Here is a 20,089-nt window from a genome sequence, read left to right as displayed (position 1 = left end):
AGCACAATGTTTAAATTGTTATTTTAAAGGGCACTGCTGATAAATGGAACAAGAGATGCCATAAAAGGTGCAAGTGAGCTAATTCTGCATGTAAATATGCAATGGACTGAGGATAAAAACTCTAGAGTTATATGGAAAACCATATGCAGATGCCAAATGTGCACTCTTGTTTTTGAATTAAACCATTTCAAAATGTTGTCTGAAAAAGGATAGTGGCTACTGCATCATGACCTTTGACATGGGGGAACAGACTAGGTCTGGATTCTTCAAGTTTTAAACTTTCTAGACCTTTCCATCTAATGGAATTTTATTATACAGAAGATGGTGGTTTCCATGCCAAAAATGTAAGCTATGCAATATCAGCAGGTAACATATTACTGATAATAAAACCCATTGTTCTGACTGAGCCACCTGGACCTTGACCTTTGACTATTACACCCCAAACTCAACAGGTCTTTTCTATACAAACTTTCGTCAAGGTAAACTGTATGGAACTAAATGCTGTTATGCAAAGTAAAGTTTTCCTCTTTTAGTCACAATGACCTTGATCTTTCATCCAAAAAATTAAAGGTTTCTTTCTTACCCAAGGTGCAATTCATCCACAAACATGGTGAAGGTATATGGTTGATATATAAAATTTCTCTGCTGAAACCATTTTCCTTCTTTCATGCACAGTAACCTTTAACCTTTCATGTCCAAAATCAATATATTTCTTTCTTATCCCAAGTGTGAGTCATCCACAAAGCTAGGTATATGTATGTAATGCAGAACAAATGTTATTGTGAAGAAACCATCTTTAGTCTTTCAGTCAGTGTCTTTTTGGTTTGACCTTTTGACCCGAAAACTAGTGTGAAGGGGCAAATTTCTGGCGATCTATTAAGTACACATTAACTTGGGCCAGAGAACAATTAATTAGGATTATGGGGACAGGTGCATATCAAATCGCCATATTGCCATGATCGGAAATATCTTTTCGAGGGAATAATTTTATTCTTAATTAAGCATTCGTTTATTTAGCCAACAGAAGACTGGTGGAGACAAAACCTAACTTCGATTCCATAGTGTAAATGTAAACATTGAAAGATCGCAGAACACTGTTACTCAAAATACAAGGTCATGTTGACCACGACTCTGGCGCCTCTGGAAAAAGGCGGCAGATATATTTGAATCTGATTGGTTACGCTAAATAAGGGGCATGTTTCCCACACTAAATTTCCTAGTTTTAATATTGCACATCGAAAATTGTAATCAGTCTAAGCTTTTCTGCAAGAGAAAACAAGTGTAAGAAGACTCCGAGAGTAAATTTGGGAGAAATTCTCTCATAAAACTGTTGTCCAAAAGGACTGTTGTTGAGGAAAAATGACAAAAGATTGGACAGTAGAAGCGAGGAATGCTGAAAGCTCAAAGAGAGAAAATAGCTCCTGCGACGTATTATATGAGACGTATCCTGTGACATATTACCTCTGAGCAATATCCTGTGGCATATTATCTCTGAGATGTATTCCAAGATGTATCCTGCGACATATTATCTCTGCGATGTATTAACTCTGAGACATATCCTGTGGCGTATTAATTCTGAGACATATCCGGAGATCTAGGTATCTGCGAAACTACGTACTACGCACAGAAATGAGGACCGAAAGAGGCAAAACAGAGGGGAGTTAAAGGAACAGCTACAGTGGAAGTGAAGTGAACCGGAGAAGTAGGTTATACAATTGTACATGACATTGACTTCGATTGTTCACTTGATCCTATGATGAACTAAATCTATCAGTAAAACAGACTGGCTACTTTATTTAACCCTTTAAGCCCCGATCCCGTCTGTAGGCGTGATCCGGTTTCTGCATTCAATGGCCGATCCCGCCTGTAGTCGTGATAGTTTTACTGCATTCAATGGCCGATCCCGTCTCCAAGCGTGATGAATGTGTGTTAGATTCAACGTCTCTGATTGGTTAGAAATGGGTTTATTCCAAGAACTAACAACTATTAAACCAATCAGAAATGATTTTACTTTCATCTGCGGAAATTTGAATTGTTCAGAAGCTAAGGGCTCCTGTTTTGAAAGCGGTTTAACTACACGTGTTCTGGTCATGACAAATCGTAAATGATGGCGGACGTAAGAGTGATTTTTGATGAGAGCAAAAATGAGGAGTTTCTCGGGTTTGATCTTGAAAATACTGAGCAAGCTGAGGAAAGATATGTTCGGCAGTTGGATATTTTGTGAGATTTCGATTCGGACATAGAAGTTTCTGAGATTGAATCGTCCGAAGATGAGAATGCTGACAGCGATGATGATCGAGTTCTTGCGGATAAACGTTGCACATAATTTTGTAAATTCTTTATAAATAAGTCGTGAAAGACTTGGACAAATAGGGAAAAAAAATACATCACTGTGTAGACAAATTCATTTGCAATAAATGGTGAAACTTTCTTGGATTTTAATTGGATATAAGCAGAGAAATTAAGGTAAGAGTGAATGCATGTGCACGATGTTTACAAAATTTTTCAAACAGGTAAAAACTCTGGGGCACACGCAGCTAGACACAGCTTAGCGCTGCTGGGGCATAGCAGCAGTGATACTGATAACGGGTCTGGGGCTGAATGAGTTAAATATATTTGAGTTTTTTGTAATTCGGTTTAAGTTTTATTTCTAGAAGCGGAGTATATTCCTGATGTAATGAATTCTCATAGTTGTTTTATGTAATTGATTAAATTGTTGTTTACATGGTCTGTTCTATATGTCTGCTCAGATCTCTATTCCACCTACAAGTTTCACCACTTACATTTATATTTACTCGAACCGGGCAATAACATCAAGGGTGGTCAACCTTTGGATAACGAGAACCAAATTAAGCGAACACCTTGAAAGAAGGTACAATCCGTCAATCCATAAACCTTTTGCAAGAAGAGGGGACTTTGTGTAAGGTTTCTACAAAGTGGAGCATGGGTACGCTTACAACTAGTAGGTTTCTTCTGACCTCATATGCAAGCCATCCTCACAGTTTGGTAACTATATGGTAAAGAACTAGAGTAATAAACAGTTTCTTCTTTCAGACAGTTAACTTCACTTTTCACCTTTTGTACCTAAAATCCATAAACTTCTTCCTTTTTCCTTACTTCATGTACAAGTCATCTACAAAGTTTTGGAGACTGTAAATAGTAGACAACTGCGGTTACTGCACAGAAACCATTACTCTTCTCGGACTTTAAATTTCAACTTTTTAACCCCAAAATACATAGGGTTTTTCCTCACCTCAAGAGAAAGCCAGCCATTAAGTCTGGTAACTGTAGATGGTAGATCAAAAAAAAAATGTTTTGAAATGATATTCGTAACAGACATAAAGGAGAATGGACAAGTTCCTAACACAATATGCTATAGCATATGGCAGGTATGTGAATGGGATAAAATTAAGTCCATTAGCATTTCTTCTGCATGAAGTTAAGATTCATACAACAAGTATTCAAGTAATCATGTAGTTTATTCATATGCTTTAACTGACTTCTCTTACCAAGCCTGAGTGTGTCAGAGTAAAGACTAAACACTGGTATCCTTGTGTTGCAATGCATGCTGTACAATCATAATCTGTAAAAGCAATTTATTACAAACCCATGAACATTAATGTTCCACTTACACTGAATCTGCCAATATGATAATGGAGAGAGTTACAACCTGTCTTGAAGTTCAACCATTCTGCCAAAAAAATAAGGGTCTCAAGATAGGTGGCCACTCATGAAGTCACAATCAATCAATCTACATGGAGAACCTGGTCTTATATGAATGGTGGTCTCTCAGTACAGGCTTTACTGTACTAAGTTTAAATGTTCTACAACACTTTCTACAAAACCCAAGCTGCTGTGGATAATAAAACTGCCGTAATGGTATTAGAATTAATATTAGCTAAGCACAGTAAGAAAAAACCTCTGACAGAAATGACATCCCATGTAAACTGAAAAACCATCGTCCTTGTTTAATTAATTAGTATAATACTAATATAGCTCTTGATCTGCCATTGCTTAATATTCCAATATATAATTTTCATCCAGCATCAAAGATGTGCAACCATAGTAATGATATGTATATACACTCTCGTAACTACACTAATCATAAAGATCTGCATGAGTTATGTTTACCATATGTACTTGCTTATAAGTCAAGTCAATCTGCAAATTGTTGTTATAATGTTGTAATGGGGTTTTAACGCCGTTTTTCAGCATAAGATAAGCTATACATGGCGGCTAGTATTAATGGTGGAGGAAGAACCGGGAAAACCCTGGAAAAAACCACTGATCCAAGAAAAATCTGCAAATAACATATCCTGTTCTGCTGTAACATAATGCACCTGCAGATCAGGGTATATGTTGTTTTGTTCTTCAGATTACTCCTAACAAAATGTACAGACCCAGATCTACCAGCACATTATGTGATGGCAGATCTGAGTCTGTGCAGGTTGCAGCTGAGTTCATAAAGTGAGTATATGTGCAAACTATTGAATCTTGGCATGTATAAATTGAGAATCTGCTTTCAAAGCTTCCATGGACTGTATACCTTTCTTCTGGATAGAAATAAAAACATGCTTCCAAATATGTTGTCCCTTTCATAATTTTCCATAATTTCAAATTTTCAAGAACAGTACAACAAACGGTACATGATAAGCCCATCTCGTAACTTTTTCTATACTAATAACTTTGACCTTTGACCAAAGACTTTGATATATGATAAGGTGTGGACCTTGGTAAAGTTTTCAACCAAATATCTGTTGAGATTAAAAAGTGACAACCTGGCCACTGTTTTAAATTATTTCTTGTCATGACCTTCACTTTGATGCAGGGGGTATGACAGTGAATACAAAAGATGCTCTAAAGTCAATATATATTTAAAACGTTTTATTCAAATATCTCCATTGTATCAATATTTGTCACATTATCCTAACACCAGGCCAACCAGTTCTAACACTAACCTCTTAATGCTGAGAGCCAAGCGAGGTAGCTGTTAGTACCAGTTTTGTAAGTCTTTGGTATGACTCGGCCAGGGATCTAACCCACAACCTCCCACATCCGAGGCAGATGTTCTAACCACTAGGCCACCAGAGCAGTCCACAGATATTTTGACAGAGGAAACTGGTTTGAATTTTGCTATGAAAATAACCTTAAGGCAGATGGAAAGGCTGTGTTATAAGCACAATACTGAAGCATGGTATAGAACTGGTTAAAGTTTCATTAACATGTCATCACTGGTTCAAAAGTTATACTTCTGACAAGGATACAAATCAGAGATGAATTTTCCCTTACTCTGACCTTCACCTTGAGGCAGGAAATGTGGCTATGGTATTCAACATACCATCTATATGATACAAGATAGGTCAAAGTTTCATTGAAATATCTTCAGTGATTCAAAATTAATAGCTGTAATTGGACAGAGGTCACTGATTTGCATTTTTTCTTGCCATGACCCTGACCTTGAGGCTGAAGGCAAGACCGCTGTAGATAACAAAATATCTAGTCAAGATATATAACATGTTAAGTTTCATTAAAATATAATGCCTTTAATGGTTCAAATGTTACACTTGGAAGAAGGAAAAAAGTCACAGATTACATCTATCCTTTATATAACCTTGACCTTGAGGGACATGGTATAAATATGGTATGTGAAACACTGTCTCACTATATATATATATATATATATATATATATATATATATATATATATATATATATATATATATATATACACACCATACACACACAGTTTGGTCTCACCATCAGCTTGGAAAAAACAAATGTCAGCGTGCAAGATACCACCATTGCCCCTTCAATCAAAATCAACGGTGTCACCCTGGAAGCAGTCAACAACTTTACCTACCTAGGGTCAACCATCAGCAACACTCTCTCGATTGATATGGAGCTGGACAGAAGGCTTGGAAAGGCAAATACCATCATGACTCAATTAACGAAGAGGGTGTGGGAAAACAACACGCTGACAGAGCACACCAAGGTCCGAGTCTACCAGGCCTGCGTTCTCAGCACCCTTCTATATGGAAGTGAGACGTGGAGTACCTACATGAGGCAAGAACACCGGCTCAACTCCTTCCATATACGGTGCCTAAAACGCATCCTGAAAATCAGCTGGCAAGACTGTGTTCCACACAGCGAGATCCTGCAGCGTGCAAGTACCTCCAGCATGTACTCCCTGCTAATTAAACGCTGCCTTCGATGGCTGGGTCATGTCCGACGCATGGAGGATGGAAGGCTGCCAAAGGACATCTTATATGGACAGCTGGCCACTGGCATGAGAAGAGTCGGACGCCCCTCACTCCATTTCAGAGATGTGTGCAAGAGGGACATGAAGGCATGCAACATTTCACCCGATGGCTGGGAAGAGCTGGCCGAGGACCGAGGCACCTGGAGACTGATGGTAAACAATGGCATATCAGTCGCTGATGCGAGGAGAGGCCAGTTGGCGACAGAGAAACATAAGAGAAAGAAGAACACAGCAGCAACCACAGTAACGCAGACTTCCCAGTATGTCTGCACCAACTGCAGTAGGGACTGTCACTCACGTATAGGCCTGCACAGCCACAGCAGACGATGCCAACAGAGACAGACAACACCCCAAGGGCGCTATTCGCATGGTCTTTCGAGACCGAGTCTCCAATGATGATGATGATGATATATACACAAAAGTTTTATTAAAATATCTTCAGTTCAAATGTTGTACTCTGGTCAATGTTAAATGCTACAAGCTACATAACTTGGGAAGGTTTAATGAAAATCTCTCCAATGCCAAAATATAATATCATAACATGCTAAACTAACAACAGGCATCTTATTCTGAACTTTATGTTCAGCACTCTTCCAAACTATGCAATATGATGGTAAGAGCCAATAATGTTTTAATTTTTAACATTTAAAAATATTGTATAGTGCCAACTCTAAGGTATTTCTACATAAAAATGTCCCTCACAATTTCTATGTATCAATGATAGTTATTTACTGGAACAGCTGACTCTAGGAAACCTTTTTATTTTAAAGATGCAAGTCCATTGGACCCAAGTCCTTGAAATAAGCAAGTCCCATGGCAGTGGTGTTTTTAACTCACGTATGAAGATTTTTCTACAATGCCGTGGAGTTAGTAAATGTTTTGTAAATGTAACCAATATAACATAATAGCAAATATTTATTTTGCAAGTAACTGTATTGTAGAACTAATGCTATTGTGAAGAAACCATTTTTATTCTTTCAGTGAATTTGATCTAGATCTTTAGACTCCAAAATCAACATGGTTCTTTGTTACCACAAGTGCATGCCATCCACAATGTTTGGTAACTGCAGATAACGGACAACGCAAATTATTGTCAGAAAATTATTTTCTTTTTTTAGCATGTGACCTTTATCTTGGACCTTTCGAGCCTGAAATGAATAGTTCTTCCTTACCCCAAATGCAGCCAACCTGGTAACTGTAAATGGTTATGAACTTGAGTCATTGTGCAGGGTCAGACAGATGACATTTAGTCTGATAAAATAAACAACATAATAATATTATACATCAAAAGTATAAACATGTTGATGTAAGCCCTGATGAACCTCAGGTGACTTTAAGTAAATATTGGGTTTCTGCCTTAATTAGGCATGTAAAGATTTAAAAATATTAGAATTCACTATTGCTGATTTTATATATTATAAGTAACAAATCCTTGGCCTTGTTCAACAAAGCTATCTCTATATAATTAAGACAATGAAGAAACCTTATTGCAAAACTGTCACATCCATTATCTGAAAACAATGTAATTATCTCATTCTTCATCCTATGTGATTCAAGATGACTATGACATCACCAACTGGTTTGGTTCATTTCGCTGATAGGCTAATTCAGTGTGTCCCCCAGGGATGTAAAATTGAGGGTAAAAAACACCTTTGGTGTCAGAACTGGGGGTCAAATAAAATATGTGGTGGTCAAAAATGAACTGACAAATTTTCATCTTGAAATAGGATATTGCAACTTGCACAACATACTTTCTCTCTCTCTCTCTCTCTCTCTAAACATACCAATAAACCAACATGCACAATTAACAAATAAATGCATTGTCCATTCAAAGAATAATTTTATTAGTTCATTTTTCTTTTAAAGTCGTACTTTTAACAGTCTCCTTATGATCTTTTTGAAGCAATATTACAGACCAACACATTACATACAAAAAGCCAAATAAATCTTTTTAACCAAATGGTTACCTTGTGGTGAATGAGGGTAGAGTTTTAAAAATTCTTAAACACTGTCACGAAAGGATTATTCACTTTTGCAGACTTCATCACGCGATCAGAAGTCACACCAGTAATTCTAATGGATGTGCTGTATTCCAGTCAAGGGAATTATTTTCTCCATTTTTCATTAAAGTCAGATCCACAGTTACTTTTTGTGTTCTCCTTCTTTCACTTTCTTCACTAATGATTCTTAGTGCACGACGTTTTAATCTGGAGATCACTTTCTAGTACAAGAAGCATTGAGGTTAAACATCAAGATGACATCTTGCTGAGCTTGATGGAAATTGCATGAGAGCTCGTGAGATTAGGGGAAGCTACTCCGTCATAACATTGCCTATGCTAGTCTGGTTCCTTGTTTCATATGTTTCCTGCATTGCACTCTGCTACACGAAAAGAGGAGCGCAATGCAGCAAGCAAACAAAGCAGGGGAGCCTATTCTCGAAGTATACACGATGCCATCCCTTGTCCAATGCATTGGATATTATATAAATCCATATCGCATTATGCAAATCCTTTGCGTCAAAAAACGCACGGCAACAAAATGTGTACATCAAGTTTTTCCATGCACAAATGTGCGTAAAGGGAAACACTGCTAATTTGTACTCTGAACTGTCAGTGGCAAACTGTTCAGAAGATGCCACTCTGGGTTGCTTGATAAACAGAGTCAGTGCTAAAATTCAGAAATTTATGCTCCTCATGATTCTGCAGTGCTTCCACAATTCTCCTTCAAATATGAGCTGGGGGTAGGGGGACATGTGGAGAAGAGCTAAAATCTTAGAAAAGCAAGAGGATGAACTTCTATGAAAGAAAATACTTGTTTCAGAAACATGTACCTATTTGTCACCTTGCCACATTTTTGTAATGGCTTTTCTTCTTGCTGCCTTTCCCTCATACTCTGCTCTGAACACTGATATTGTCCTATCATTACCATGGTCATCAAACAGCCAAATAAAATGAATCTTGGCTGGAGGTGAAATATGTTTCTTGGCAAACTCACTACAATACTCTTGTTCGTTTGTTCATGAATGGGCATGTGGGTGGGTGAGAGACAGCATTCACTTTTCCATACACTTAGTTCAGTGTGTGTTTTCTGATAATAATGAGATCACATCAAGTAATAAAACAGTAAGCAACTATAGACAAATTTCTTTGCCTCCTCATAATTTTACTGGAAATATAAAATGTTACTTGTTTGGAACTGAATGAAGAAAAGCACAACATAAAGGGCAATATCTGCAACAAATTAAAAGCAATAACCAACTGTTCTTTAAAAAATTTTGAATTCTGTATGTCATTTCCATTATTTTTTTTAAATAATACTTGTACATAGAAGCATAGATAGGCAATTTTCTGATTAGTACACTAAATAGGGGCTGGACTAGTGTGAATGTGTTCATTACTGCATGCACAAGCTTACAAGTTTAGTCCATCCTAAAATTTTCAAACACGGTCTCTTAATATTTCTGTTATGCATGTGCTTTTGCACATCTGCCTCAAGTCACGTCACTGACTGTAACCATCGAGTAGGTCAACAGAGTAGGTCACACCTTATTTTCCACCATCAAATGGGTGTATATTTGACCTGTAACTAACCTGCACCGTTTTCTTTGATGCCATTAGTGTCTTCAACAGACAGCTGCTCTGCCATCTCAGACAGGCTTTCGTCCAGTGCTCCTCGACTGCCACCCCGGAAGGTGAGTGATAAACGACGCTTCAACTTTTTGAGGTTCATCATTTTGGTTAGATGCTGTATCCCACTCTGCCACCTTCTGGGCACCTGGTGTACTAAGAGTGGATAACCATTGGAAGCCCCCTGTAACATAAGTTTAAAAAAATTATTATTAAAAAAAAACATGCTGATGCATTAGGTTATTTTGCAGCTGCTACTCATCTTATTAAGTTTTGATATCTTTTAAAATTGCATTTTTAATCCGATACAGGTAAAACAAGAAGATACAATTTAAGCAATTTCATTGATAATGTAAAATTTCCAGCTAACAAAACTTTGCACCATGTTTATGATTTTTTTGTCAACTCTGAAACACTCATATATTTTGCAATATTTTGCTACTACTTACAAGCTTAAAATGTGAAAGAATTTTAGGATCTACAAGTATCAACTAGTTACATGATGGCACGAAATGTGTATCAAGAATAAATGAGAAATATTTTACATAAAGTAGTGGTGGACTCCTCCCTTTGATTATATAAAATATACATTTTTATTACTTTTATGGATAGAAGAGCGAAACAAAATAAGGGCATGATCTCACTGCATTTTTTTGTACTCGTTTTTATTTACTTTCTTCATTTAATTGGATTCAAATCAATACAATTTGCTCACAGTTCATAAACTGTAATACCTTACAAACACAAAACTACATGTTTTGTTCTGATTCAGCAGAAATAATGCGTGATTGATATGACATTGGAATATGTGAACATTCTGGCTGAGACATGATCAATCACCACATCATTAGAGTTCTTTACCTCAGAAAAGAACAAAAATATGAATACTGGGTAGTATTACATACTTTCCAAATATTTCAAGCTATACAGTTTTTAAAAAACCCTCAAAACAAATCAGAGTATATGAAAGTACAATTCAGTTCATCTATGTATATTTAAAGGTGGATGTTAGTGAAACCACCCTTGTGGGTGAGCAATACAGAAATAAACAATTTCTGATGTATGTACTAAAATGAGAACTGGAAGGGGTGGGGTCTCTCCTAGAACTTAAAACATTGTATGTGCATTTTGATTATTCTTTTAGGCATGTGCTTCTGCACATAGAACTAGCAACACCACTGCAATCATGTATTCCCTGATTGCAAGTGACACATTAGAGGATAAATTTGTGAAGTCGGTGATATATGGAAGAGTACAGTTTATTAGGATCTTTTCAAAAGATACACCCTAAGATAAGACTATAATCAAGACAGAACCTGTCTCCTTTCAGCATAAAAACTTCTACCTCCAGCAGAGTTTTCAGAACCTTCCATCCTCTGTATGATGATTATCATATACACTCAGGTCCCAAAGCCAACTGCGGTGATTAAAACCCCAAGTTTTATACAAGTTCATCTAAATGAATTGCTATGGAATAAAAACTGTAAAAATTTAACTGTTTAGATTTCATACAAAGATATCAAGATCTATCCTCTCAGAAGCTAAATCAATGGCTACTCCTAACAAACTGCATAGACAAAGATCTGCTGGCACAATGTTGCAATGGTAGAGCTAGATCTCTTCAATCTGCAGTTGGACTCAACTTAAAAGCGAGTATATACTGTAAAATAGCTTATTTCAATCTTGAAAATGCCAATGTGCTTGCAAATAATACTCCTTTCGGATAAATAAAAATAACAACTCATGTATAAAAAAATTACCATCTGCCACAAAGGCATAATCATTTGATATTTTACCCAGTGTAACACAATCAAGATGATGACAACAAAATTACCCCAGCATCTGTTGATGTCACATGGGTGTGAAAATATAGCAAAAAAACTAAAGTAATGGTGAACAATGAGCTCATTTAAATATAACTGCACACACACACACACCACTACATACCACCCTGTGAAGTGGCAAATTTTATGTCGATCTAACAAGAATACATTAGTGGAGACCAGAGAACCATTAATTAGATTTATGGAGACAAGCGTGTATCATATCGCCATACTACCGTGTACAGTAATGTCCTTTAGAGGGAGAATTTCGTTCCTAATTAAACATTTGTTTATACAGCAGCCAGGCGGACAATTTGGGACAAAGAAAACTTCATTTTCATGGTAAAGTTGTCACAATTGAGAGATCGCAGAAACTCTGTTACTCAAACTCCCAGGTCAAGCTGACCCTGACTATGGCGTCTCTGGAAAAAGGCGGCAGAGATATTTGATTCTGATTGGTTACATTAAATAAGGGGCGTGTTTCCCACACAAAATTCTCTAGGTTTTTTAAACCGCTCCATCGAAATTCTAATCAGTCTAAGCTTTTCCTGCAAGAGGAGACCCAAAAACTAGGACTCCGAGGATTTGCAAGAAATTCTTGTAAAAAAGGAACTGTTGTCCAAAAGGGGACTATTGTCGAAAGGAACCGACGAACTAATTTACCGATCAGAGGCAGGAACGTTGAAAGCAAAGGGAGAAAATAGCTCCTGAGACGTATGAGACGTATTATCCTGAGATGCAATATGCTGGGACGTATGATGTGATGTTATTCTGAGACGTATGAGACGTATTATCCTGTGACGCAATCCTGCGACGTATTAATTTCTGAAGACACATTCTGAGAATATCCTGAGACAGATGGTAGAAAGTATCATCCTGAGATCCAAGAGTCTGAACAGCTACAGAGGGAGCAAGCCAAACTGAGGACGAGCAGGTTATGAAATCGTACAAGATGTTGACTTCCATTGTCCACTCGATCCTATGATGAACTAAATCTATCAGTAAACAGATTGACTATTTTATTTAGATCTATTTGCGTTTTCTTTGTATTTCGGCGGAAGTTTAAATTTCTAAAAGCAGAGTACATTCCTGATGTAATGAATTTTCACAGTGTTTGTATGTAATTGATTAAATTGTTTGTTTACATGTACGGGGGCTCGTGTTGGTTTGTTCTATATACCTGCTCAGATCTCTATCTATTTCACCTATAAGTTTCACCACTTATATTTACAATTACTCGAACCGGGCAATAACATCGAGGGCGGTCAACCCCTAGATAACGAAAACCAAATACGGAGGGACAATCACTCCCCCCGTTTTAACACACCCCTACCCCATGATGGAGTGGAATCTAGTCAAAACAAGCATGTAACTCTTCAAAAATTGTGTTGGTATAATGATTCGCCAGTAACATATCTTAAGTTTAACTGCAATCCACACAAACGGAAAGATTAGCAGCATTCACTAAATTCTAGCATACACTGTAACCAGTTAAAAGTAATAAAGGCAATCAATCTATATGTGCATCTTGAGTTAATAGCCATAATATGTATTGAGTTTCACAGCAAGTCACCAAATGCACAAAATTTTGCAGAACTAGTCCAATGTGTTGTACACTGCAGTAGGCTATAAAACAGGGGTCTCAAACTCAAACCACCCAGAAGGCTGCATGAGGGCATTTTCGATGGCCAATGGGCTGCACCACCTTTTTTATATCTCATGACACCTGGTGATGCCAATCATTTTGCAGGCCACAGAATATGGCTTGGAAGGTCGATGCATTCACCCCAATGTGTTGGGCCACATGTTTGAGAGCCTTGCTAAAAAACAAAATGGAATAAAAATCAAAAAACAATTGTGGATGGCAGTGATAACCCAAATATTTCATGGGAATCCATCAAAATCTGTGAGACCAGTTGCAATAATCCATTGCATTAAACTGAAAAACAAAACAAGAAAGAGCAAATTGGTTTGTTCATACACACATCTTTAGATGATGACCATAATATTTATCAAATTTCACAGAAATTCATCAAAATTGCTAACAAGTTGCACTAACGGGAGCTGGATGGAAGGAAGGGCACAAGGATGAACCGATTGACAGATAGATGTTACTATGAACTCCCACATCTATCTAAGAGGCAGAGGTTATGGAGAAGGAGATGCTGGGGGTTTTTTTTGTAAATTTAAATTTATTGACCTGAAACTCATGAAAGGAACTAATCCAAGCAATTTACTGTACATAAGTGGAACAACAATTATATGATGTTCAGCATCCTGAAGATCGGTTACACCCAAATTGCTATAGATAGCACTTCTAAGTTCTGTCTAAACACTGTATAACAGGATCTGATTAATCTCATCTCATTAATTTATTGGCTAAAGTGGGACCAGCCCATGATTCTCTGTGCTGTTGTTCAAGGACTTTTAACAGCCTTTATTATCCACATATGTAATCAAACAGCAATGGCTTTTATTTTTAGAATCAACATTTAAATGAATGCCAGTGTAGCCAATTTTGTTAATTTCTGGCCCTCTGGATTCTAGTAAGCACATCAACATTAGTCCCAAAGATTCAGGAAAATTACATTAGGTAATTTGGCATGAATTTTTACACAGACATCATGCAATATAATGAGTACTACTGAGTATGGAACCTGACATGCCTGCCCGATGTTTAATACTCCTCTCTGCAAGTGGATTTAAATCGGATGTGCAGAAACCATTATTGTGTAATCTGACTAGCTTGACTGTAAAGTCTGTCCTTTAGATCCCAAAATCTTAGTTTTGTTATTGTCCAAAGTGAAAGCTCTTCATGTAGTTTTGTCAAGGAATTTTTCAATAACCAATGCGTCTCTTCTATAGCTAATGGGCAAGCCCTTCACAAACTTTTGTCAAGGTATTTGCATTAGAACTCAAGTTATTATCAACTGAACCATTTTCTTTTCAGTCACATTGATACTGACCTTTGACCTTTTGATATGAAAATAAATAGGCTTCTTGCTTACCCCATCTTTTTATCTTTATGCGAATTCATATATGCCTGCTGTAAGCAAGAAGTCAATTTACGAACTTGCATAAAGATACAAAGTTTTATCCAGGTATTTAATCTAAATCTAATGTTACTGTGCAGAAACCAATTTTTATTTTCAGATACAGCACCCATAAACTTTGGACTCTAAAAGCTGACATTATTATTCTTTACCCACATGCATTAGCCATCTATAGAACTTTAGTAGCTGTAGATTGTGGTAAACTTGAAGAGACTCCATTTTCTTTCTTCAATCATTGTGACCTTGAACTTTTGACCCCTACCCCCAATTAACAGGACTCTTCCTCACCCCAAGGGCACACCTTCTACAAAATGTGTTAACTGTTGGACAGCTGGATTGGACTGAACCCATTTTCCTTCATTCAGTTACAATTGAGTTTTTTATTCCAAGATCAGTGGTGTTTATCCTTACCCTAATTTAATTGCAAACCATCCACAAAGGTAGGTAACTACAGACAGATGGACATCCACAAAGGTAGGTAACTACAGACAGATGGACATCCACAAAGGTAGGTAACTACAGAGAGATGGACATCCACAAAGGTAGGCAACTACAGACAGATGGACATCCACAAAGGTAGGTAACTATAGACAGATGGACATCCACAAAGGTAGGTAACTATAGACAGATGGACATCCACAAAGGTAGGTAACTACAGACAGATGGACACTACAAGCTTTGCCATACAGCAGGCATATAAGAACTTGCACAAAGATACAGTGTGCCAGACTGACCAAATCAAAAGCTACAATGCTGGATATTTAACTATGAAAACATCTAGAGATCCAAGTACTGTATACACCAATAATTTTTTATTTTGCAGCCTGAGTTTTTAATAGTGTATGTAACCAAGTTAATGTCTGGAGCAGACAGAAGACAAGACAAAGGAAAGACAATATCATACACAGTGATCACCTCTAATTACTGGAACCCTTTGTTCCCTAAGTGCACTGATGCTGCTGCTGCCTGCTGCCTTCTGATCAGGGAGTGATAACAATGTTTATATGCTACCTGAGCTGCCTGCATGCTATAAAAGAGTATCAAAGCACAACCAATTAGCCGACTCTTCATCTAAAAGAAATCTTCCTTGTGCATAACACCTCTCATAAAAAGGAGCAACATAAATTTTATTTGCAAGATACTGAATTTTATGAATTCTGAATAAATATTAGTTTGTTGAATATGCCAGGGTATAAAGTGTCTGACGCTTTAATATCACAACTCACAACTATTACAATTCGGCAGCATTTGTTCACATCATCCATCTGCATATTATCATCTCAGTCATGTCCTGGTGCGATATAGTCATATTCCCTAAAACCAAGGGGAATGTGTTATTACTACATGTACTCCTAGTTGCTTAAAAGTCTAGTCCAACTGCAAACAACACTGACACAGATCTGCCATCACACAATATGCAGGCATATCTGGGTCCACCTTGTTTGTTCAACAGATTAGTCCAAACAAGCTAAATGTACATAAACCCAGACCTGCTGGCACATTAGGTGATGGTAGATCTATGTCTCTGCAGATTGCTTTTGGATTGGGCTGTTGTTATGTACATGTAGTAGATTTACTGTCTCTTAATAAAGCACATCAGACATCTTGTCTACTAGGATTTAAGCAGATCAGGAATCTTTCTGAAGGAATTCCTTCTTCAAAATGTGATTTCGTGGAAGAATTAGTACAAATGCATTTCAGAAATAATCAAACATTAAAACACTCACCTTTTCATAATTTTTTCTACAAAACGCATTTCACAACTGATCCATATGTATAAAATTTTTACCTTTATCTTAATTTGTAAAGGTGCTGAGCTTGAGTAAATTGGACATCAAAATCTCTTTTGTGTATGCAGACACAAGAACTGCTGGGATGATTTAACGCTTATTCTTCCAAGCACATTTACAATGCATGCGATTGTTGTTTTAATATAAGTTGTGTCAGTCATATACCCTGTGTTATGCCAATCATAAGATCAAAAGAATTTGAAAGTAGATATCATCAAAATCCACAATAAGGCGGTTTAATTTTGTACTGTCACATCTACATTAGCATTGCAATGGAAAGAAATCAACAATACTTCTTCTCTTACTTCACCTTCACTTTCAACATGAAGAGAACTTAAGATTCTGCCATGTCTGGCAATACTGCATATTCCCCAACCCCTATTCTTACACATGCTTTGTTTCAAAGAGAACACATTTACATGAACAGACCTTTTTAGAAATCTACTGAATATTTGGTGTCATGACTGATACGATATAAGTGATTATTCATTTCTGCTTTTATACATGCTGCCTAAATCAACCATTTCTTAAGACACCACACCAGACTTCTTCTTTCATTGATAAACATGAGAAATTATCTTAATTTAAACTGGTTTTTCTGCATTTTTTGGCCAAAAAAAGTCAGGTAAGAGCAGATCAAGAGACCTTGCTAAAACAAAAGTCAGCTCTTTTGGAAGGAGAATAAATACATTGCTGAGATTTATCTCCTAAGTAGTCTCTTGAAGTGATTTAGTAATTGGCAAGGACATTTTAGCAATTTGTTAGAATGATTACTAATCTAAGTTGAGTAATCCTGTTGAATGATTTGTAAATCAGAGCAATTTAGAGTAATTATTGATCATTATAATGGTTTATTTATTCATTATAATGCCTTAGTATGCCATTGGAACAAACCAGTAATCTAGTATGATTTAGTAATCTGCTGTAGTGGTTTTTAAGTAATCTATAAAAATGATTTTCTCATCTGCTGGAATGAATAACATTCCTTAATCTGTATTGGTCAGCCATGGCCAACTGATAACTAATTTCATGAAATAATACCTGCAATGAATATGTTTTACATGCTCTGTGCATTTTTGCATCTTGAATTTGTTTTATTTTCTTTCTGTGAAAGGTGTAACCCTGTGATGAATCGGCACATGATAAATGATAGATGACAAAGTTAAATAGAGTAGATTCAATTAGGAGCCATTCAATAATATCCATACACATGGTATGGCTACAATATCAATATTATGTAAAGGAAACTGATACTAACCAATCATACTATGATCAAGTCATTGGAATTCCTTGCCATACACGTGATGAATGTAGAACATGACACATCACCGAAGCTCAACTTTCAATTACGAACTGAAAAATCTGAACACTTATAATTTCAGCGCAAACAAAAAAATCAAACTTTTGTAAGGGCTAAGGAGATTAAGAAGAAATATTTTCTTCCAAATTTGCAATCCGAAAGTGTGCAACTTTTAAAATACAGCTCAACTTCTACTCACTTAATCCATTTTATAGTGAGTTTTATTTGCAAGCTGGCAAGTGCCAATTTTATTCCCCGTTAACTTTACTGTCCATTATAAAAATGCTTGAAACACAAGCATCAAATGATCCAAGAGAATAGTTTTTGTATCTGTGTATGGAAGATATTTGGATGTCAATTAGTTTGCATCTTACACAGGGGTAAGGAAACGTATCGTGGAAAAAAATGACACAAAGATAAAAATGTTATATTAAATTTTAAGTGTTATATTCACACACAAAATTCTCACTTAAATTCCCAAAACTGAAGATTGAAGTCCAGCTAAAATATTTGCTAATAAAGGATATGTTTTTACAAGACCAATAACTGATCAGATATGCCGACTGGATAATCTACTAATGAACAGTGACTGTTTCTTCACTACTCTGCTTTCCTGTCTATAATGTCCAACACCTTAGATTGGACATTCACAATAAATTTGGAAACTGCATCCTAATGTGTTCCTAAAACAGATGCATGGTTCAGTGTGGCTAAACATCTCTTTCAATGGCTAGCTCAGTTAGGAAGGGAATACATAAATTAGATCTACATTCAGGAAGGTGGTGTCAAAGTTTTCTGCAAGAAGTCCAACATGGCTGGCTTCCAAATTAGATAAAGACTGAAGAGAAAAGATCATATTGTTATCAATATAGGTTAATTTTAACTTAAGCATGAGTGAGAGGGCAAGTGAAGAGTCATATTTCTTCCTCCATTTTATTACGATTTATCATCGAAAACTTCAGAACATTTAATTATCTTATTAGTCCAGTTCTATTTTAAGACATCAAGTAAATTAAGAATTCTAACATGTTTCCAACTGTAGTATGCTATTTGATTTGATGATTACAAAAAAATTCTGCAGCAGCAGCAGAAGCCATGACAAACTTTCAGTAATGCTGCTGCCTATGTGATGTCATGGTACCCAAAGTGACTAAAACGTGTTCCTAAATGAAGTATTCTGCAAGAACAACAAAACTATAATAGAATGGAGAAGACTGATTTGTTTGAGAGGATAGGCCAGGAAACCATAAAACTCTTCAGCCTGAGTTTAAGTTTGTTTCTGAGCTTGAGATTTGAACAATCACAAACGATATCACTTTTTAATGGTCATGTCTGATTGACTGATGCAGTCACAAATGATATCACTTTTTAATGGTCATGTCTGATTGACTGATGCAGTCACAAATGATATCACTTTTTAATGGTCATGTCTGATTGACTGATGCAGTCACAAATGATATCACTTTTTAATGGTCATGTCTGATTGACTGGTACAGTCACAAATGATATAACTTTTTAATGGTCACATCTAATTGACAGATGGAGTCATAAATGATATCACTTTTTAATGGTCATGTCTGATTGACTGATGCAGTCACAAATGATATAACTTTTTAATGGTCATGTCTGATTGACTGATGCAGTCACAAATGATATTATAACTTTTTAATGGTCACGTCTAATTGACAGATGGAGTCACAAATGATATCACTTTTTAATGGTCACATCTGATTGACTGATGCAGGAACTAAGTATCAGACTCGATCGTGCTCAGACCGATATGAATGATCTCCAGGTCAGGACTAGAATAAAGGTTTTTAAAGTTGCATTTAGTGGGTCTGCTCACATCATGATGACTATTCAGCTTTACTTTGCAATAGTAAAATCACCATTATAAAAATGTTCTCGAAATCTCGAATGTAAATACATGCATATCATACAGGAATATGCATAAGAATCATATCCAGCATTTGCTTCAATATCAATAAACTGATGTTCACATTTGCTTTTGTACCAGTAAAATGGTGTTCACATTTGCATCAGTATAAATAAACTGATGTTCACCTTTGCTTTTGTACCAGTAAAACGGTGTTCACGGTAGGCTACAACACCAGCAAAATGGTGTTCATATTTGCTTCAGTACCAGCAAAATGGTGTTCACATTAGGCTTCAGTAGTAGTACTAGTAAAACGAGTGTTCAAATTTGCTTCAGCACTAGTAAAATGATGTTCACATTTG

General features: G+C 36.5%; 1 protein-coding gene across 5 annotated transcripts in view; it reads right to left on the bottom strand.

Annotated features, from left to right (window-relative positions):
* LOC149788062 (cyclin-dependent kinase 17-like) overlaps window positions 1-20,089 on the bottom strand; it is a 225,285-nt gene that overhangs the window by 119,164 nt on the left and 86,032 nt on the right. For all 5 annotated transcript variants that reach the window (XM_089974353.1, XM_089974352.1, XM_089974355.1 and 2 more), the window contains exon 2: window positions 9,850-10,069. In XM_089974353.1, coding sequence (XP_089830479.1) covers window positions 9,850-9,991 — 142 coding nt within the window. In that variant the 5' untranslated portion in view covers window positions 9,992-10,069. The remainder of the gene's footprint in view (window positions 1-9,849; window positions 10,070-20,089) is intronic.

The sequence above is a fragment of the Sinohyriopsis cumingii genome, chromosome 11 (assembly GCF_028554795.1).
Source record: "Sinohyriopsis cumingii isolate HCF-2022 chromosome 11, ASM2855479v2, whole genome shotgun sequence".
Classification (NCBI taxonomy): domain Eukaryota; kingdom Metazoa; phylum Mollusca; class Bivalvia; order Unionida; family Unionidae; genus Sinohyriopsis; species Sinohyriopsis cumingii.
The sequence above is the reverse complement of the archived record's forward strand: the minus strand, read 5'-3'. Positions and strand labels throughout refer to the sequence as shown.